The 23,017-nt window shown below is 40.1% G+C and overlaps 1 protein-coding gene across 1 annotated transcript; it reads left to right on the top strand.

Annotated features, from left to right (window-relative positions):
* Positions 1–1,905: 1,905 nt before the first annotated feature.
* On the top strand, positions 1,906–20,190 carry LOC140827008 (uncharacterized). The gene is made up of 9 exons (XM_073189577.1): positions 1,906–2,911; positions 3,240–3,299; positions 3,409–4,025; positions 4,392–4,602; positions 4,663–4,934; positions 5,028–5,539; positions 18,959–19,268; positions 19,447–19,699; positions 19,925–20,190. The coding sequence occupies exons 1-9, from the start codon at positions 1,906–1,908 to the stop codon at positions 20,188–20,190; spliced, it is 3,507 nt and encodes a 1,168-aa protein (XP_073045678.1).
* The last annotated feature ends 2,827 nt before the right edge of the window (positions 20,191–23,017 follow it).

The raw sequence follows: 23,017 nt of genomic DNA, 5'->3' as shown, positions 1-23,017 counted from the left end.
GCCGATGACTTTATGGGTTTTGGGTTGGGATTTGGTGACCAAGGTTGAGGAAGGGAGAGTTACGGCCTGCGTGTTTAGGAGGACATGCTAGGGGCTGTTCGGGGCTGTGATGCAGGCCCTGGAGAGTCCAAATCGTGGACCATAGTGGCTGGTCGAGGTTGGCTCAAGCTAGATTAGGATCGAAGACTCGAGTGCTTGGGTGCGCGTGGAGGAGTTTCGGTGGGAGCTAGCGTTTGGACGTGTTGGTTGGGGTGCATGGGGCTTTAAGCTTGGTTCAAATGTGTACAATAGGGTCTGGTCAAGGGCTAGGAGTGGCTGGTATTGGGCTGGTCATCGACGGTTTGGATTAGGAAGGATAAAATGCGGGTTCGAGGCACTTGGGTTCCGGTTGACGACATGCTGGATTTTTCCAGCAGCCGTCCAAGGATTCAATCGAAAGCTTTAAGGTCCCATTTTGATGGTTTTAGGGTCGTTTAGATGTGTACTAAGTATGGTAAAAAGTTGGGAATAATCGGGTTGAGTTTCGAGTCGATTCGGGTTAAAATCGGGACTCCGGTCCAAGTTTTAAAACGAATCAGTTAAGTTTTGTATTGGGCTCGAGTTTACGTCTAGTAAGGCTTTTAAATATGTTTTGGGATATTTTAAGGAGTTTAGTAAGCTTTGGGTCAATTTTAGAGGTCCAGGGTTGAAACGATAATTTTTGAGTTCCAGGGGCAAAATGGTCATTTTGCACCCAGGGTGAGATTTTGGTCCTGGCAGCGCCCTGAGCACAAATTATGTTATTTTAAATGATCATGCATCACGTTTACGATTTTTACGCTATTATGATAATTATGGTGCATGCTTGGTTTAAAGGAAAAATTATGTATACGCATTCTTTTTATTAAGTGATGAACATGATGACACGTTTTGAAGGAAGTGATTTAGTTGTGACTAACACGATGACACGATGACATGTAAGGCCCGGGCTCAGTGGGCGGGTAATGCCGTCACTGATGTCCCTCGCCGCCGGGTACCGCGGTTACACGTAGATGGATCCATCGACTGACATGATGACATGATGATACGAAAGTCACAGCTAATGAACGGAATTCAAATTAAGATTTTAACATGTATATGCTGATACGATGATACATGCTATGATTTTTACCACGCTTTGACAGGACACGTTTATGTATACGATTTTACTGCTGACATGAAATGTATGTTCATTATGCTATTTTTCACTGCTGTATGCTACGTATATGTATTCGTTATTATTGGTACAGGCGTGTTGAGTCTATAGACTCACTAGGCGTGTGTGATGCAGGTGAGCATGTTGAGCAGGAGACAGGAGGTGCTGAACTCTGAGTAGGCAGTCCTGGTGCGGTGACATAACCCGAGGACCGCACGTTTTTCCGCATTTTGAGTGATGGTTTTTGAGAGGAGGGTTAAACATTTTATTTACGTTGAGGATTTACATGATTTTTACTAATTTACATTTACATTGATATTTGTTATTTTTAATTGCTATATTTCCATTGCCTAAATTAATATGATCCTTTTAATTGTTATTTTTAAAATGATAGCTCAAAAAAAAAAAAAAAAAAAATAGTTCCGCATTTTAAAACTAGCAGACGTTTCAGTTGGTATCAGAGCAAGGGTCCTGTATAGGGTTATGCCACCGCCAGCTTCTGCCGCTCAGTCTTCAAAGCCTCAAGTCTGTGAGCTTTACGATTTTACTGTTTAAAATGATTTATAGTTATCACATGCATTATTTCATGATTTATGCATTTTGATGAGTTACTGCTTATGCTTAACTGTTTTACGATTCAAAGTCATTAATTTCAAAACTAGATTAATTGCATGATGGGTTACGTGTTGATTGGATTGTATTTAGATATGCCTCCCAGACGTGAGCCTAGGATGGTCAGGGTGGACGATATTCCAGAGGGTGGCAGGGGTCCTCCACCACCACCACCACCGCCAGGGGACCCAGCCACCCGTGTCTTAGAGGGTATGGCCAGACTTTTGGAGCAGGTGCAGCAGGCTCCTAGGCAGCAGACTGACATCTTTGAGCAGTTCCGTAGGCTCAATCCGAAGGAGTTCGGGGGTACTACTGATCCATTTGTTGCTGAGGGATGGATTAGGTCGTTGGAGTTGCATTTTGATTATCTGGGGATGAGGGATGGCGACCGGGCCAGGTGCGCCATTTATATGCTGAGGGATGACGCGTCCTTGTGGTGGGAGGGAGCCGCACATGCTGTGGATGTGGCTACCCTCACATGGGCCAGATTCAGGGAGATGTTTTTCGGGAAGTATTTCCCAGCTGACGTCAGGGATCGCCTGACGAGAGAGTTTATGAGCCTCAGACAGACAGATTTATCAGTGGCGGAGTTCATCCGCAAGTTTGACAGGGGCTGCCACTTTGTGCCCATGATAGCAGGGGATGCCGCCCAGAAGCTGAGACATTTCCTGGATGGACTGAGACCCACACTCCGCCGTGACGTCATGCTGATGAGGCCGGCGAGTTATGATGAGGCTACTGCTTGCGCTTTTCAGGCAGAGCAGGCATTGCGAGACATAGATTTGGAGATGCAGCGGAAGCGGCATCAGGCTCAGTCCAGTGCACAGCCACATAAGAAGCAGTTTTCAGGGCCATCTAGACAGCAGGGGCAGCAGAAGCCCCAGGGACAGCAGAGACCACCCCAGGCACCAGGGGCTCCTAGACAGGAGGGGGGACCACCATGCCCACAGTGCGGCAAATATCATTACGGAAAATGCATGCGAGGCACCTACAGGTGCTTCATATGCAAACAGGAGGGGCATAAGGCTGCAGATTGCCCTCGGAACAAGGGTCCCACCACCGGCAGGGCATATGTGATGCACGCCGAGGAGGCTGAGGCGGATCCCGACTCTACGCTGATCACTGGTAACTTTTACGATTAAGTTTAATTGTTTATAATTTTATTGCCTGCAATTGTTTGATCATTATGTGATTTGACTATTGAGATCGTTAACATAGAAAGAATTAGGATGCATGTTCTACCTAGTTTGAGATCATTTTCGAATTCATGCAATTTTGAGGAGTAATTTGATGTAATTTTCGAGATTTCGTTGATTTTGGGGTTAAATTCGAATAGGAGATTAGGGTCTTGTTGCAGTTTTCGAAAATTTGAAGAGGCAAGGTACAATCTTAGAACTTTAAGGGGGTTAATTTGCAATTTTTGATTTTTCTGAGGGTGAATTTCGAATTTTAGGGAATTTTGGGTTAACTGCCGATAAGGAATCCTTATTGTTCAACAATATTAGACGTGATGGTATGATTTGTCGCAGGGAGGATATATATTGCAGGTGTAGCCACGCATGCATTGCTAGACTCAGGGGCTACGCATTCATTTATATCTGAATCTTTCGTGAAGCGACTAGGGATCATGACAGTAGCGACGGATTCAGGATTCAGGGTATCGATTCCATCCGGGGATCTGATGTTCACATCCCGTATAGTGCGGGGATTAGAGCTCAGGTTACAGCAGAAAGCAGTACGGGCAGATCTGATAGTACTACCGCTGCCAGAGTTTGATATTATACTGGGCATGGACTGGCTCTCATCTCATGGAGCAGTCATAGATTTCCGCCAGAGGTCGGTGTCTGTTAGACCTCCCAGTGGGAAGCCGTTTGTATTTGAGGCAGCTAGGCATCAGCAGTTCCCGCACGTCATTTCTTGCATGTGTGCGAGGAAGCTTATTAAGAGAGGATGCCAGGCATTCTTAGCCAGCATAGTATCAGTGTCGGAACCAGTCGGTCAGAGGCTGGAGGATGTAGATGTGGTCAGCGATTTCTCGAGCGTGTTCCCTGACGATGTTTCAGGCATTCCACCAGACCGAGAGGTGGAATTCTCTATTGAGCTCATGCCAGGGACAATGCCGATATCTAAGGCACCATACCGATTAGCGCCTGCAGAGATGAAAGAGCTCAAGGATCAGATTCAGGATCTGCTGGATAAGGGTTTCGTTCGCCCTAGTTTTTCTCCATGGGGCGTGCCAGTGCTATTTGTTAAGAAGAAGGATGGCAGTATGCGTCTGTGCATTGACTACCGAGAGCTGAACAGGGTTACAGTGAAGAATAAATATCCATTACCTAGGATCGAAGACTTATTTGATCAGCTTCAGGGAGCCTCAGTGTTCTCCAAGATAGACCTTCGATCCGGATACCACCAGCTGAAGGTGAGAGAGTCAGATGTGCATAAGACAGCTTTCCGGACGCATTATGGGCACTATGAGTTCTTGGTGATGCCCTTCGGTTTGACGAATGCGCCAGCGATCTTCATGGATCTCATGAATCGCGTGTTTCAGCCATTCTTGGATCAGTTCGTCATAGTCTTCATTGACGATATCCTGATCTATTCGAAGAGCAGGAAGGAGCACAGTCATCATCTGAGGACAGTATTGCAGACTCTACAGGATAGACGACTGTATGCCAAGTTTAGCAAGTGCGAGTTCTGGCTCGACAGGGTGGCATTCTTGGGCCACATTGTATCTCAGAATGGCATAGAGGTCGACCCCAGCAAGGTAGAGGCAGTCAGAGATTGGCCAGTTCCGAAGAGCGTGACAGAGATCCGCAGTTTCTTGGGATTGGCAGGTTATTACAGGAAGTTCATCCAGGGCTTCTCTTCTATTGCAGTGCCTATGACCGCTTTGACGAAGAAGAACGCAAAGTTTGTTTGGGGACCAGATTGTCAGGAGAGCTTTGACAGACTGAAGCAGGCCTTGACCACCGCACCAGTGCTAGCTATGCCATCAGGGCAGGGAGAGTTTGTGGTGTATACAGATGCATCGAAGCTTGGTTTGGGCGCAGTTCTAATGCAGCAGGATAGAGTGATAGCTTATGCGTCCAGGCAGTTGAAGATTCATGAAAAGAATTATCCGACTCATGATCTAGAGTTGGCAGTAGTGGTGTTTGCCCTGAAGATCTGGAGACACTATCTTTATGGGGAAAAGTGCAGGATTTTCACAGATCATAAAAGCCTGAAGTACTTTTTCACTCAGAAGGAACTGAATATGCGACAGAGGAGGTGGCTTGAGTTGGTTAAGGATTATGATTGTGACATTAGCTACCATCCAGATAAGGCTAATGTAGTCGCAGACGCTCTAAGCAGGAAGCACGCAGTGATTGCCCATCTGTCAGTGCAGAGACCGCTACAGGCTGAGATTCAGAAGTTTGAGCTTGCAGTTTATGCCAGAGGCGGGGCCCCGAATCTTGCAACTCTGACAGTACAGCCGACTCTGAGGGACAGAATCCGGGCAGGGCAGACTTCTGATGGGCAGCTACAGAAGTGGAGACAGAGAGACGAGATTAAAGGCCAGAGACTGTACGCAGTTGTGGATGGCATAGTCAGATATAGAGACCGTCTCTGGGTTCCTGACAGTGATTCTCTTCGAGCAGATATCCTGAGTGAGGCCCACAGCACTCCGTATTCCATTCAACCAGGGAGTACGAAGATGTATAAGGATCTGCAGTCACTGTATTGGTGGCCGGGCATGAAGAGGGATATCCTGCGGTTTGTCTCCGAGTGTTTGACATGTCAGCAGGTCAAGGCAGAGCATCAGAGACCTGCAGGGAAGCTGAGACCACTCCCTATTCCCGAGTGGAAATGGGAGAATATTACTATGGATTTCGTGACGGGCCTTCCGAGGACTACTGGAGGATACAATGCTATATGGGTGATTGTTGATCGGCTCACCAAGTCTGCTCATTTCTTACCGATCAGGAAGACATTCACCATGACTCAGTACGCAGAGCTGTACATCCGAAACATAGTCAGGCTGCATGGGATCCCGGTGTCTATCGTGTCAGACAGGGATCCGAGATTTACATCTGCGTTCTGGAAGAGTCTTCACCAGGATTTGGGTACGAAACTACTGTTCAGTACCGCTTTTCATCCTCAGACAGACGGTCAGTCAGAGAGGGTGATACAGATTCTTGAAGATCTACTCCGAGCTTGCATGATCGACTTCCAGGGCAGCTGGGAGCCGAAGTTACCTCTTGTGGAGTTCACGTACAACAACAGTTATCAGGCATCGATAGGTATGGCTCCATACGAGGCACTTTACGGGAGGAAGTGTAGGTCGCCAGTTTACTGGGATGAGGTAGGTGAGCGAGCAGAGTTGGGACCAGATATGGTCAGACAGACGGCAGAGTTAGTGGCCAAGATTAGGGACAGGATGAAGACTGCACAGAGCCGTCAGAAGAGTTATGCTGATCAGAGACGGCGGGATCTTGAGTTCGCAGTAGGGGATCACGTTTTTGTGAAAGTCGCACCTATGAAGGGTGTGATGAGGTTCGGGAAGAAGGGCAAGCTCAGCCCTAGATTCATCGGACCATTTGAGATCCTAGAGAGAGTTGGGACACTCGCATACAGAGTTGCATTACCGCCGAATCTGGCGGGAGTTCATAACGTATTCCACGTCTCCATGCTGCGGAAGTACATGTCAAACCCTTCACATGTGCTTAATTATGAGCCACTTCAGCTGACACCGCACTTATCTTTCGAGGAGAGACCTACGCAGATTGTGGACAGACAGGAGAAGAGACTCCGGAATAAAGTGATCCAGATGGTCAAAGTCAAGTGGTTGAACCACTCCGAGGAGGAGGCCACGTGGGAGACAGAGACCGAGATGAGGAGTCGCTATCCGGAGTTATTCGGTACGTTCTAAATTTCGAGGACGAAATTTTGTTTAAGGAGGGGAGAGTTGTAAGGTCCGGAAATTTAATTCGCGTAACCTAAGTGCATGCAATCTAGGATTTTTATTTTTAGTTATGTGCGTAATTATTTTTATGCATTTTATGCATAATTCATGCATGATAGGATTTAATTCATGAAATTTTAAAAGCTCACGCATTAGGATTTCTAGGTGCATTTCACGTTCGAACGAGGACGGAGACCGAAAAATTTTCAGGAAAATTATTTTATTACACGATCTATTTTTATAAATTAAGTTAAAATATTTTTAAGTTTATTTTTCAAAAATGGGAATTTTTGGGTATTTTTACCCGTAAGATTTTATTTGTTATCGGTACGCAAATTTTATCGAATCGGGGACTTTTTAATGATTCGGCTTATATTTTTAAAATCTTTCAAGCACGAAATATTTTTCGGGAGTGCGTTTGTATTTAATGGGCCTACGTTTAAGCTTGTTGGGCTTAAAACTCTTTTAAACTTTTAATTACTTAATTAGAGCCCATTAATTATTATTTTTCTATTTAATCAGCACCTTAACCCCACTTAACCCTAAACCTAAACACACCAAACAGCCGACACCCCATTCTGAATTCAGCCCCTCGGTTTCAGAGGAGAGCACCAGCTAGAGGCCACGTTTTTGGATTGCTGTGACACACAAAAATTCCTTTGGCACCCCCACTCCACTCTTGAGCATCCACGCATCATAAGGCACGCTTGAATTCCTTTTTTTTTCTCATCTCATGCGCCAATAGTATATTGTCATGTATATGTGTGTACGTAAAATCAGGAACAATTGCATACTTGCATTTTTTTCATTTTTTTAATGAAAGCATTGTAAAGCTTACTACCACATCACGTGCTCTTGATTTGTTGCAAGGGGATGCCACGTTCTTGTTGTTTAGGGGCTGTATGAAGGGGGTTGTTGCTGTAATGTAGATGGAGTCGTGAGCTGCTCTTGGTGGGGAGAGAAAGGCCGATGACTTTATGGGTTTTGGGTTGGGATTTGGTGACCAAGGTTGAGGAAGGGAGAGTTACGGCCTGCGTGTTTAGGAGGACATGCTAGGGGCTGTTCGGGGCTGTGATGCAGGCCCTGGAGAGTCCAAATCGTGGACCATAGTGGCTGGTCGAGGTTGGCTCAAGCTAGATTAGGATCGAAGACTCGAGTGCTTGGGTGCGCGTGGAGGAGTTTCGGTGGGAGCTAGCGTTTGGACGTGTTGGTTGGGGTGCATGGGGCTTTAAGCTTGGTTCAAATATGTACAATAGGGTCTGGTCAAGGGCTAGGAGTGGCTGGTATTGGGCTGGTCATCGACGGTTTGGATTAGGAAGGATAAAATGCGGGTTCGAGGCACTTGGGTTCCGGTTGACGACATGCTGGATTTTTCCAGCAGCCGTCCAAGGATTCAATCGAAAGCTTTAAGGTCCCATTTTGATGGTTTTAGGGTCGTTTAGATGTGTACTAAGTATGGTAAAAAGTTGGGAATAATCGGGTTGAGTTTCGAGTCGATTCGGGTTAAAATCGGGACTCTGGTCCAAGTTTTAAAACGAATCAGTTAAGTTTTGTATTGGGCTCGAGTTTACGTCTAGTAAGGCTTTTAAATATGTTTTGGGATATTTTAAGGAGTTTAGTAAGCTTTGGGTCAATTTTAGAGGTCCAGGGTTGAAACGATAATTTTTGAGTTCCAGGGGCAAAATGGTCATTTTGCACCCAGGGTGAGATTTTGGTCCTGGCAGCGCCCTGAGCACAAATTATGTTATTTTAAATGATCATGCATCACGTTTACGATTTTTACGCTATTATGATAATTATGGTGCATGCTTGGTTTAAAGGAAAAATTATGTATACGCATTCTTTTTATTAAGTGATGAACATGATGACACGTTTTGAAGGAAGTGATTTAGTTGTGACTAACACGATGACACGATGACATGTAAGGCCCGGGCTCAGTGGGCGGGTAATGCCGTCGCTGATGTCCCTCGCCGCCGGGTACCGCGGTTACACGTAGATGGATCCATCGACTGACATGATGACATGATGATACGAAAGTCACAGCTAATGAACGGAATTCAAATTAAGATTTTAACATATATATGCTGATACGATGATACATGCTATGATTTTTACCACGCTTTGACAGGACACGTTTATGTATACGATTTTACTGCTGACATGAAATGTATGTTCATTATGCTATTTTTCACTGCTGTATGCTACGTATATGTATTCGTTATTACTGGTACAGGCGTGTTGAGTCTATAGACTCACTAGGCGTGTGTGATGCAGGTGAGCATGTTGAGCAGGAGACAGGAGGTGCTGAACTCTGAGTAGGCAGTCCTGGTGCGGTGACATAACCCGAGGACAGCACGTTTTTCCGCATTTTGAGTGATGGTTTTTGAGAGGAGGGTTAAACATTTTATTTACGTTGAGGATTTACATGATTTTTACTAATTTACATTTACATTGATATTTGTTATTTTTAATTGCTATATTTCCATTGCCTAAATAAATATGATCCTTTTAATTGTTATTTTTAAAATGATAGCTCAAAAAAAAAAAAAAAAAAAAAAAATAGTTCCGCATTTTAAAACTAGCAGACGTTTCAGATGACCTGATCATATATATTTTTTAGGCCGGAGTAGTATTTTCATTTTAAATATATTATCATGTATTTATATAAGACGTTTAAACGATTTTAAAAAAAACATCGGTGAGGGGGTTGAATTTATTTTGAGAAAATTGTATTCTTCACAAGTTTTGGTCATCTACTTGTTGATTTAATCCTTTCCATGACAAATTTGTTTCAAAGGACGAGATTCAACACACTGTCTTCTACAAAATTTGTCTTAAAAAAATTAAATCAGAATATTCTTATTATTATAGAATAATGATTTCGTGTACATATATGTGTCAAACAGACGCCGTCAGTTTAATACGTAAGCCTTTAATTCAAACTGACCCATTCGAAACAGATCATTTTAATAAATAACAAATTTATTCCAAATATTAAAATTTGTGTACTGTTATTTTAAGAAATCATACGGATGTGTGTTTTGATCTTTTTATGATATTAAATGGTTATAACGTTTGATAAAATGACCAATACATGACATATTATCGTCGTCATCTGATTTTCGTTTATGGCTGATAGGACCTTATTGGGATCTTGGTTTTATTTTCATTTTATTTCAATGTAGCAACAAAGATTTACGGGCCATCACTATATCAATGGTTGTTCTTAATAAAGATCGGTCATTCATTTAAACTTTTAGTTTTTTACAAAACCATTTTCAAATAGAGACAAAGCTTTTTACAAAAAAAAAAAAAAAACAATTGAATAAATTAAAGTTTTCAAGTGCGTGAGATTTTTACTAAAGAAAATTTTTATTTCATCAAAAGAATAAAAAATGATAACTAGTTAACCCATATTCAAATTTCGTGTTCAAAACACAAACTTAAGGTAATTTTGGTGCACGAGAAGTCCACATATTGAAGCCAACACCTTATAATAATTAATATATTTATAGTTAACTTTTGTTGGAAACGAAATTCTGGCGTTTGTCAAAAGATTTACCAACTGAATCCAGCAACTGAATTTGACTAACTGATCGACGTAACTGAACACGTCATCAGTTGAAAGCGACAACCGACAAATAGTACAGCTATCTGCAACTGGTAGTGGCTCGCTGCATTTCAGAATGAACAGTGTACGATTGTCAGAATATATCGACGTGGCAATCAACGGTTAGAATATTCCAATATCTTTAATGTTACCGTTGAGAGAGAAGCCTATAAATAGTCGAAGAAAGCAGCTGAAGAACATCCGACTCTCAGTTATCTTATCTTACTTGCTGTTACGCTGCAAAAATATCCACTTACATTCAGAAATCAAGCTCACGCTTATCAGTTATATCAGTAGTATTCTAGACTACGCTCTTGAGCTTATATAGCGCTTTGTAATCGATTGATAGATTTTCTAAGTTGTGCTAAGATCAGTTACGATCTGTAAAAGTGTTGTATACTAAGAGTTTCAGTATTGGCAAAGTGATAAGTCCAAACTGAAGTGGGTCAGTACACCTTTTTGTATGTCTTTTAGTGAATATCCTATCTTCGTGATAGAAGGGGTGACGTAGGAGTTATTCAAGTCTCCGAACATCCAGAAACAAATTGTGGTGTTATTACTTTCAGTTATCATTTTCAGTTAGATACTCTATCTTTCAGTCAGTTAGTTTTCCGCAACTGTTTATTCAGTTTAACTGATTGTTATTGACCGACGGGATATTTAGATTCAGTTTGTAACACAACTGAAATCAGTTTGTCGTAGAATAATTTTAATTGAGCAGTGTTTATTCCACCCCCCCTTCTAAACACTCTTCACCCGATTCACCGATCCTTTCAAGTGGTATCAGAGCAAGTCATATCCTTTCAAAGATTATCTATACTCAAATCGCTCACTATGTCTTCATTCAACAAGATTCCTATGTTCTCCAGAGAAGATTTCGACGATTGGAAGATCAGGATGCAGGCTCATTTAGCTGCACAGGATGATGACATGTGGTGCGTTATAACTGACGGACCCATGAAGATCTTGAAAGCCAACACAGCAGTTGCAATCACAGATGGGGCACCTCACCGTATTGAAAAGCCCAGAGATGAGTGGACTGTTGAAGACAAGAGAAAAGCTAATTTGGATAATGTAGCAAAAGACATATTGTACAAAACACTGGACAAAGTGACGTTCAGTAAAATTAAGATGTGCAAAACAGCCAAAGAGATTTGGGAGAAATTAATCCATCTTTGCGAAAGCAATGAACAAACCAAAGAAAACGAGCTATCTGTTGCTGTACAAAAGTTCGATAACATCAGAATGAAAATTGGAGAAACAATGCATGAATATGATGAAAGAACCAGCTGCATCATCAACGAACTGAATGCACTTGGAAAAGTGTATACCAATAAAGAAGTAGCATTGAAGGTTATCAGAGGTCTTCCCAAAGAATGAGATGTGAAAACCATGGCTATGAGGGAGTCTAAAGATCTGAACAAAGTTGAACTCCATGACCTGTTCGCTGACTTAAAAGCATATGAATTTGAACTGCAAACTCTTGAAGGAGAAACATCTACCCCAGCAGCAACTACTGCCTTAGCTGTTGTAAGATCAGAACCAACTGGTTCAGTTGAGAAAGCTGCAGATCAACTAAGCAATGACGCCATTTCATTGTTCATCAGGAAATTCGGAAGATTCATGAGAAAGAATCAAGGGAATTTTCAGAAGCAGTACCAAAGAAACAATTCCAGAGAAGAGTCCGATGCATGCTACAACTGTGGCAAACCTGGCCATTTTATTGCTGACTGTCCCAAGCCTAAAAAGGACAGTCAAATTTCAACTGAAAGAAAGAAGAAAGTGTATGAGCATAAGAGGAGATCTAAGGACGATAAAAAGCCTTACAGAAAGAAGCATGAAGTACTCCTAGCTGAGGATAGCAAAGCCAAATGGGCAGAGACTGACAGCGAAGAGTCAGAACCAGAAATCCTCTTGCAGCTCTAGTGAAGATGAGGAAGAAGTAAAGTGCTTGATGACTGATGACACAAAAGTTCAATCAAGCAGCCAACAGGTATTTGACTTTAACTCAACTGATTTCACAAGAGAGGAACTTATTTCGACTCTTCATGACATGGTTAGTGAGTATCAAAAGCTTGCCTTATCATTTGAAAAGGCCAGAGTAGAGCGAACTGATCCTATTGACAATAAGACAACAACTGATATATCAGTTGAGATGTTGAGTCTAAAAAGGGAGATTGCCGAACTCAATACTGAAAGGAGCAAGGATCAATGAATGATTCAAAAGTTAATGCTTGAAAACTCAAAGCAAACTGAGCTCATTCAGGCTTGGAATAAATCATCCGTTGCTTTGACTGATATACAGAACTCTCAGAAATCATTTACTGATAAAACTGGCTTAGGGTTCAGTAACCAGGATGAAATACCTTCCAAAGATATTCAACCAAAACTGAATATGGATAAGGGGAAATATATTCACTTTTTCAAATCAGTTATGGTACAAGAACAAGCTGAGCCGATTAAACTGATTGAACAGTCAACTCACAATATGATCAAGGGCAAAAGATGTGGTATTGGTTATAGCCCAAGAGTTGTGACTGACTCACGAAGTCAGCCACCAAAATTTTTCAGCAAAAACTATTCAAATGGCTATTCAAACTACTATAACAGCAAGCCAGTTCAGAAAAGATACTGGCTGAACAATCAGTCGAAAAAGGGCAAATCACATGTTGTATCTTCTGCACACCATACACCACACACACATAGACCGGGAAAGACAATTTGAAATACAGCAACTGGACGGTCAGTTAGACTGATCCAAGTTTGGATTCCCAAAGGACTAATCAACTTTGGACCCAAATAGAAAAGGGTACCACAATCTTATCTTGTGTTTGATTGCAAGTAATAGGTACAAGCATTGGATCTATATGGTATTTGGACAGTGGATGTTCATGCCACATGACAGGAGATTCAAATTTATTATCTCAACTGATCAAGTACACTGGACCAAACATCAGTTTTGTAGATAATTCTAAAGGTAAAACTGTGGGTAAGGGTAAGCTTATCCATGGTAACTTCACCATTAATGATGTTTTATTAGTTGAGAATCTCAAGTATAATCTGATCAGTATCAGTCAGTTATGCGATAATAGATTCTCAGTTCAGTTTGACAAACATTCTTGTTTAGTCAAAAACTCAACTGAAGAGATCATCCTAACTGGCAAAAGGTGTGGAAACACTTACAAAATCAGCTGGAATGATCAACCTTATGCACCAGTATGTTATGTTGCCTCAAAATCTTCTAAAAACTGGTCGTGGCATAAGAGATTGAACCACCTAAATTTCAAATCTATTGCATATTTGAGTAACCACGATCTTGTTACTGGATTGCCCAAAATGGATTTTATCAAAGACAAAATTTGCTCAGCATGTCAGTTTGGTAAACAAATCAAATCCTCTTTTAAGAACAAGGGTCGTAAATCTTCTTCCTGATGCTTAGAACTGTTACATATGGATCTATTTGGTCCTATACTAGTTATGAGTTTAGGGGGAATGAAATACACCTTGGTGGTTGTAGACGATTTTTCAAGATTCACTTGGGTTATATTTCTCAAGTCCAAAGACCAAACTGCTGCTCAAATGATTAAGCTTTTCAAAAGATTATTAAATGAAAAATCAGTTGGAATTGATAGAATCAGATCCGATCGAGGAACTGAATTTATCAATCAAATTCTTTCAAATTATTTAGAGAATACCGGAATCAAGCATGTGCTCTCAGCAGCCAGAACTCCTCAGCAAAATAGTGTAGCTGAAAGGAGAAATCGGACCCTCAAAGAGGCTGCTAGAACAATGCTTGCTGATTCCTCTATCTCTCAAAGGTTTTGGGCAGAGGCAGTGAACACTGCGTGTTACACTCAAAATAGATCAATGATTAATAAGAATTATATGAAAACACCTTATGAGATCTGGCATGGAAGAAAAAGTGTGGTTTCCTACTTCAAAATATTCGGCTGCAGATGTTTTATACTTGTCAATGGTAAAACTCATTTAAAAGCTTTTGGCGCTAAATCTACAGAAGGAATATTTCTTGGTTGTTCTTCAGTGAGTAAAGCCTATAGAGTCTTCAACAAAAATACTTTGATGTTGAGGAATCTATTCATGTTGTGTTTGATGAGTCTACACTAACTTCTAAGCCAACTGATACAGTTGAGCTAGCTGATAGATTTACAGATATAAGCTTGGATGATGATGATGAAGAAGATATCCATCTTAATCAAAACAACCTCCAATCACCTGAACCTGACATATTGGATCAATCAGCTAAATTGGAAGCAAATCTTGACAATCAGTTAGTGGAGCATACAAATGAGAATCAGTTGCCAACTGATTTAGCTCCAACTGAAGCTGAAGACATTCAGTTATCTACTGAGGAAATTGCTAACACAGAAGAAACAAATGCTGAACTTAGATGGAAGAAATCACATCCTCCAGAATTGGTGATATGTAATCCATCTGATCCGGTAAGAACAAGAAATCAAATGCTTAACTTATTTATTCATTCAGCTTTTGTATCTCAACTGGAGCCAAAGAAAACTGATGAAGCTCTTGCTGATCCGAACTGGATAAATGCAATGCAAGAAGAGCTAAATTAGTTTATCCATAACAGTGTCTGGAACTTAGTTCCAAGACCACTCTCAAAAACTGTGATAGGTACAAAGTGGGTGTACAGGAACAAGCTAAACGAAGATGGTTTAGTTGTGCGCAACAAAGCAAAGCTAGTAGCACAAGGATATAGGCAGGAAGAAGGAATTGATTACGATGAGACATATGCACCAGTTGCAAGACTGGAGGCAATCAGAATATTCCTTGCCTATGCTTCATTCAAAAACTTCAAAGTCTATCAAATGGACGTAAAGAGTGCATTTCTGAACGGACAGTTGCAGGAAGAAGTCTACGTCGAACAACCTCCAGGTTTTGTCAATCATCACCTTCCTGATCATGTCTATCATTTGAACAAAGCTTTATACGGTCTTAAACAAGCTCCAAGAGCTTGGTACGAAACCCTTTCAAAATTTCTAACTGATCATGACTTTTCTGTTGTATCAGTTGATAAGACATTGTTCAAGTTCTCCAAGAATGATCATATTCTACTTGTTCAAATTTATGTTGATGATATTATTTTTGGGTCAACTAACCCCAAATTATGCGAGAAGTTTTCCAAGTTAATGCAGGAGAAATTCAAGATGAGTATGATGGGTGAACTGACATTCTTCCTTGGTCTACAAGTGAAACAACTGGATTCAGGAACTTTTATCAGTCAAACCAAATACACTAAGGAATTGCTGAAGAAATTTGGCATGGAATCATGTTCAGCTGCAAGCACCCCTATGAGCTCATCAGCTAAATTAGACACTGATCAAGGGGGAATATCAGTTGAGACGACGCATTACAGAGGTTTAATAGGTTCATTATTGTACCTAACTGCTAGTCGTCCTGATATTGTGTTTGTTGTATGTATGTGTGCAAGATTTCAAGCTAATCCTAAGCAATCACATTTCTCTGCTGCCAAACGTATCTTGAAATATCTTAAAGGTACGCAAAATGTTGGATTATGGTACTCTAAAGACTCATCTTTCAATTTAGTTGGCTATTTAGATTCAGACTATGCAGGATGCAAGCTTGATCGAAAAAGTACAAGTGGATCATGTCAGTTTCTAGGAGACAGACTGATTTTTCGGTTCAGTAAGAAGCAAACATCCATAGCAACTTCCACAACTGAAGCAGAATATCTTGCTGCTGGAAGCTGCTGTGCCCAACTGCTCTGGATTCAGCAACAACTGAAAGATTATGGTGTTGATGCAAAGGAATCGCCAATATTCTGTGACAACACAAGTACAATTGCTATTACGTATAATCCAAGTTCTTCACTCCAGGACTAAGCACATAGATGTCAGACATCACTTCATCAGAGATCATGCTTTAAAGAAGAACATCATATTGGAATACGTATCAACTGAACAGCAAGCGGCTGACATCTTCACCAAACCACTGGCTGAGACTAAGTTTTCTCATTTTCACAATATACTTGGATTAATTGATTTGTCCTAATTAATTGTTATTGCTCATAATTCATATGTCAGCTGTACTGTTTTCTTACTGATTATTTAAAGTGAGTTGTTTATCCATATGAGTTTTAATTGATGTCAGTTAGTGTTTCATTAGTTCACGTGTTTGTATCTCATACAGATCATTGCGTGCAGAAACAAAGAAAAACGACGCTTAATCAAAATAAACATTTTATTTATCCATAAATGTTGGAGAGGACTACATTTTCATAAGTCTCTTCTACACTAGCTATCCACATCCTCATCCAAACAGCTAGAGCTGAGGAAGAGGTCTTGCAGAAGATGTGCGAAGAGGCGATGCTATTAAGAGTCTCCAGCTCCTTGCGAAGCATCAGCTGATAGAGATGACCCTCCTTGAAGGCATCCACCTCTGCAGATATGTTTAAGTGTTTTCGCACTTCTCTCAGCTGGGCCATCCGCCTAAAGGTGGTAACCCTCCCAGAGTTGTACAGGAGCTCCAGCCCCTGTAACTCTTCCCAGTAGGGAAGACTGGCATAGAAGACCTCGTCCTCTATAGCAGCTTTTCGGGCTTCAAGAGAAAGTGGAGAGACGATTGAACTACTTGCTCCTTCCATTTCTTTTTGAATATTGTCTGCTGATACTTGTGACTAACTCCTCCACTCTTATTTATAGGCCAAGTCGAGGAAAATGAAAAGACACTTCCTTAAGTGACGATTACTCTACCAAGCCTCAGGATTTTCTTAATTAATCTGGCTTATTTTATTGTCATTTTCTTTAATGCATCTATTTAGGGGGAATGGTGGTTTAAGAGGTTAACTGAGAAGACAGTTGTTAGTGAATTCTCAACTGAAAGGACTCAGTTTTACTAACTGATCGTTCAGTTGAATATTCCACTAATCTTCTCATATAAGTTAACTAATTAAACCTATTATATTCCAAATCAAATGACGGGACTGTCTGCTAACTCATGATGAATTTCAGTTTATAACGTGGACACATTTTTAACCGCTCAAAATTGTACACACGCTTATAGCACACGTACACACTTTGCTTTTTCAAAATTTCTACGGACTGACACGTGTCCAGAATTTGAATAGTCACGTACATATGTACCATTACCCGCTTCATTTCAGTTTCACCTTACAATTATCCACAAATTTTTGAGAGCAAGAACTATTCTATTCTTCAATTTCGTTTCAGGAACTCACTCACTTATCAATGGCAACCCAAATTCCCGACTTTATGCTGAATGCTATGGCTATCAACTTTGGATCCATCTTATCCTTCGGCGATGCTGAAGTCAAGAAGGTATTTCAGAAACTTGAAACTGCTGGACTGAGAACATTTTTGGGACAATCCTCACAGGACATCTATCCCAAAGAACTTCATGATTTCTACTCCACCGGCATGGTTGATTCTGAGGTTAACATTAATTCTACTGTCAATGGTCAGTTGCTGACCATCTCTGAAGACTCTCTTGGGGAATTATTTTCTTTACCCTCTGATAGTTTGGCACAACTTTCGGATGTTAAAGCATCTGATATTGAAGAGATGCAAACCCTTCTCTCTGCTGATGGACGGAAGATTAAGGTTTCCGATCCTAAGAAGGAACTGAAGCATGAAGTTCAGTTTCTTGCTGATGTAGTTGCTAAAGGGCTTTTGGCAAAAGCTGGATCATTTGCTGCCCTCACCTTGGAGAAGTTTCAAGCCATTTCTGTTATTATGGCTGATCGCAAACTCAACTGGAAGCACCTTATCTTTAACACTCTGAAGAATATGTTTATGTCTTCAAAACAGTCCAAGGGTTTTGCTGTACAAATCAGTTATCTGTTGAAAGTGAAAGGATTAGTGGCTGATGATTCTGAAAGGTCATCGAAATTTAAGGTGTTCAATGCAAAGAACACGATGCCACTCAAAACCAAAATGGACATAACTCCTGCTTAGTTAGTGCAAATCAAACAGGAGATTGAGACTCAGTTAGCAGCTCCTAAATCAGTTAAGAAGGACAAAACGTTGGCTCAACTGAAGGTCGCCAAAAGAAAATTAGTGTTGAGTGCATCTGAGTCAGAGAAGACTCCATCCCCTCAGATTGCGAAGAAACCAAGAATCCAAAGGGTTAAAACAACTTCGGAGGTATCCATTCCTACTGATGCAATGATTTCTACAACTGATCAGCAGCCTATAGAAGCAGTTCCTCTGCAGATCATTCCACAAGAAGCTTCAATTGGTACCAAAAAGGAATCAGTTAGGATCAAAGCTCCTCTGATTCAGATCTCTCGTCCTACTGGTGTGGCACCTGCTAGACCTAAATGCATAAAATTTGTAGAGCAGGTGGAATCTACTCGAACATGATTGGAAATTCCTCACATCATGAGTACTGATAAAGGGAAAGGGAAGTTAATTGAAGAGACCAGACCCTCCAACCCAATTCAGACTCATATTGACCTTGTATGGGCAAAGGTTAACAGTTTTGCGGCTTCAAAAATTAAGTCCTATGATGCTTGGACAGCCTATCGCACTGAAGTTTTTGCCAAGCAATTGAAGAAGAAGTCCGAGCTGAGTAAATTCATCAAACTGGAGGCCTTTGTCCTCAGGACAGTCAAAGCTGCCTCAATTGCTCAAGCTATGGAGAGGAAGAGTTATCTATTTGATCAGACGAGAGCGAAGAAGTTGGCTCAAATTGTTGCCAAGCTGAAGACCAACTATTTACCTACAAGCCCTACTTCCTACGCTGATCAAGCTGTAATTACTCAGCTAGACGTTGATCTTATAGGGCTACTATCTCGAATCAAGTTTTGGGAATTGAATCAAGAATTGGTTCTCCATCAAGTAGATTCAGATGATGACGACGAGGAAATATTTGAAGAAGCATCCTCTGACAAAACAGAACCATCATCAGCTTTAGTCATTGTTCCAACTGAAGAGCCAGTTCATGATAAGCCTCTTTCACCTCCTGGTGAACAACAACTGTATACTGAAGCTGAGCTCTCTTTCGCACACATTGATGATTGTGGAAGAATCCCAGATTAGTGCACCCGTTTCTGACAAAGTTGATCACTTTGCTGATCAAATCAATCCATAGGTCACTTTTCCTTCAGAAGAACCTGTTCAGCCAGATCCATCTACTAATCAGGTTATCCCAACTGATGTGCCAGTTGATTCAATCGATCATCCTTTAGAGGCACCCGTTTCAGTTTTGTCACCATCTGCTGAACCAAATCCTCCTTCACCACCTCGGGATCAAGGAGAAATCACTGCTGCTGATACTTCAGTTCGAGATGCTGCTGAAACAATCTCAACTGATCAAGCCTTGATAATTTCTGAACTTACTACAAGTGAACCAAGAACTTCTCGACAGTCTCATCCTGCATCTTCATCAGATTTTGATCTTATTTTTGAAGAAGTTCAGCATATGCAGGACAGTATGAGTCAAATGATTACTGCCATCTCCAAGATTCAAAATACGCAATTATCGCATACTCTGAAGTTGGACGATAATCAGCAGTCTTTACAAAAACTGAAGGATATAAAATCTGCTGTTACCGCTCTTTCTTTTGCAGTTAAAGATATTCAAAAAAATAGAGGAATTTTTTCAAGTCTGACTGCCACTCAAGACTCTATTAACAAACGGGTCGACAGTGTGGAGTCACTTGTATCAAGAAAAATCGAACTGCTACAAGTCACTATGTCTATTGCTATCGATAACATTTCATCCTCTGTCAAGCTCCTTTCTACTGACGTTCGGAAGCTATCTCTCAAGATGGAGTTGTTTGAAAAAAAGGGGGAAGAGATCAAGGAGATCTTAGAACAGCAGAAGAAACAATAAGAGCAGTATCTATTGTATTTATTTGAAGAAATGTGAATTCAGTTGATTCAATTAAATCGACATCTTATTTTATCTACTTTGAATTCAATCAAGTATCTCTCACTATAGTTTTGTCAAATACCATAAAGGGGGAAATTGTTGGAAACGAAATTCCGGCGTTTGACAAAAGATTTACCAACTGAATCCAGCAACTGAATTTGACTAACTGATCGACGTAACTGAACATGTCATCAGTCAACTGATCCCTACAACTGAAGTCTATTCCATCGTCAACTGATCTTTACCAGCTGATCTCTCAGCTGTACACGTCATCAGTTGAAAGCGACAACCGACAAATAGTACAACTATCTGCAACTGGTAGTGGCTCGCCGCATTTCAGAATGAACAGTGTACGATTATCAGAATATATCGACGTGGCAATCAACGGTTAGAATATTCCAATATCTTTAATGTTACAGTTGAGAGAGAAGCCTATAAATAGTCGAAGACAGCAGCTGAAGAACATCCGACTCTCAGTTATCTTATCTTACTTGCTGTTACGCTGCAAAAATATCCACTTACATTCAGAAATCAAGCTCACGCTTATCAATTATATCAGTAGTATTCTAGACTACGCTCTTGAGCTTATATAGCACTTTGTAATCGATTGATAGATTTTCTAAGTTAAGCTAAGATCAGTTACGATCTGTAAAAGTGTTGTATACTAAGAGTTTCAGTATTGGCAAAGTGATAAGTCCAAACTGAAGTGGGTCAGTACACCTTTTTGTATTTGATCAAAGTCTTTTAGTGAATATCATATCTTCGTGATAGAAGGGGTGACATAGGAGTTATTCAAGTCTTCGAATATCCAGAAACAAATTGTGGTGTTATTACTTTCAGTTATCATTTTCAGTTAGATACTCTATCTTTCAGTCAATTAATTTTCCGCAACTGTTTATTCAGTTTAACTGATTGTTATTGACCGACGGGATATTTAGATTCAGTTTGTAACACAACTGAAATCAGTTTGTCGTAGAATAATTTTAATTGAGCAGTGTTTATTCAACCACCCTTTTAAACACTCTTCACCCGATTCACCGATCCTTTCAAGTCTTATATAATATTTGTATGTTGCCCAGTCTTACTTTTTAAATAAAAAAATCTGAAGATATTTAGCTGTCCCAACACTTCAAAAATTAATATAAACATATTTTATCCATAAAATAAAATCACGGGCTCATTGAATAGTGCATGCTACCCTGAAAGTGACACTAGATTTTTATAAGATAACATATAAACATCTTATATAAAAATACTTCGAGATAAAACTCCCGATATAGCACAGACTAAGCCATATACTTTGCTCTCGACATTATAAATATTACCAAAGTGGTTTTTGAACTGTATTTCTTTTGATGTTAACTGCATAGATTTAAGATCACAATTTCTTTAGTCCAGTGGTTGTGCATCAAAGTAATTTTAAATTATGTTAAAGAATAATGCTTTAGCATGGAATCTTTGGTGTATTATCATTCTCGGATATATGATATGAGATAGACTTAGAATTTGGGTTTTTTTTAAAAAACATTATAAATTAATAAAATCATTATAAAAATATGACAAATTGTGAAGTTTTGTAAAACTAGTACAATCAGTCCCAGTCCCAGTCCCAGTCCCAGTCCTAGTCCCGGATTCATATTTTTTATTTTATTTTTTTAAAAAAAATGAAATGAAGGAAACCGTCGCTATGTAACCAAAAACCATTGCTATTGGCGACGGTTTAAGAATATCCCGTCGCTATTGGCGACGGTGTAACAAAAACAGTCGCTAAGGTAAATCCGTCAAACACTGTCATGGAATAGATTCAATAGTCGGAATTTCTATTATCCTATATATTTCCGAGTTTGATTTATTTAATTAGTTTAGTAGTATAATCAACTCAAACCAAATGATTTATAATATATGAAAATAGGAAAATTAATCATATTTTCCATACAACTTGACTTTTTTTATTTTGATCCTTCAAATAATTAAAATTCGGCCTCTTTTTTCTTGGTAATCCTATTTTACCAAAAATACTAACATGAGATTGATTCTATATTGGTGTTGTGCTTTACATCACGTCAGCACTTCAGTGAAATAAAAATAAAATCGTCCAATTTAATCACAAAATGACTATCGAATTTGATCAAACGAAAGACCGAAAAAAACTTGTGTGAGACGATCTCACGGATCGTATTTGTGAGACAGATCTTTTATTTGGGTTTTTCATGAAAAAATATTATTTTTTATGCTAAGAGTATTACTTTTTATTTTGAATATGGGTAAGGTTGACCCGTCTCACATATTAAGATCCGTGAGACGGTCTCACATGAGACTCACTCAAAAAAAGGCAAAAACTTGTGAGAGACGGTCTCATGGGTCGTATTTTTGAGACGGATCTCTTATTTGGGTCACCCACGAAAAAGTATTACTTTTTATGCTAAGAGTATTACTTTTTATTGTGAATATGGGTAGGGTTGACCCGTCTCACAAATTATGATCCGTGAGACGGTCTCACATGAGACTCACTAAAAAAAAGACTAACTTACGACATATTTTTGGTAATTACAGCATTAAATTATGGGTTTCTAATACCCCATGGCTTTCTTATTCGGAAAAGAAAATAAAATATAAAAAAATCGAAAGATATTAAATGGGATTTGGTTATGTATAAGATTAATTGAAGTATTATACCCCAATAGAATGGACATATATGAACGACACAATTGGCAATAATAAATTTAAAAATTCCCCACAATTCAGAAAGAATAAATTGATCCAAAATGTTTAATTTCACTAAATTAAA

This window comes from Primulina eburnea, chromosome 3 (assembly GCF_022965805.1).
Source record: "Primulina eburnea isolate SZY01 chromosome 3, ASM2296580v1, whole genome shotgun sequence".
Lineage (NCBI taxonomy): Eukaryota > Viridiplantae > Streptophyta > Magnoliopsida > Lamiales > Gesneriaceae > Primulina > Primulina eburnea.
This window is presented reverse-complemented; position numbering and strand designations above follow the sequence as displayed.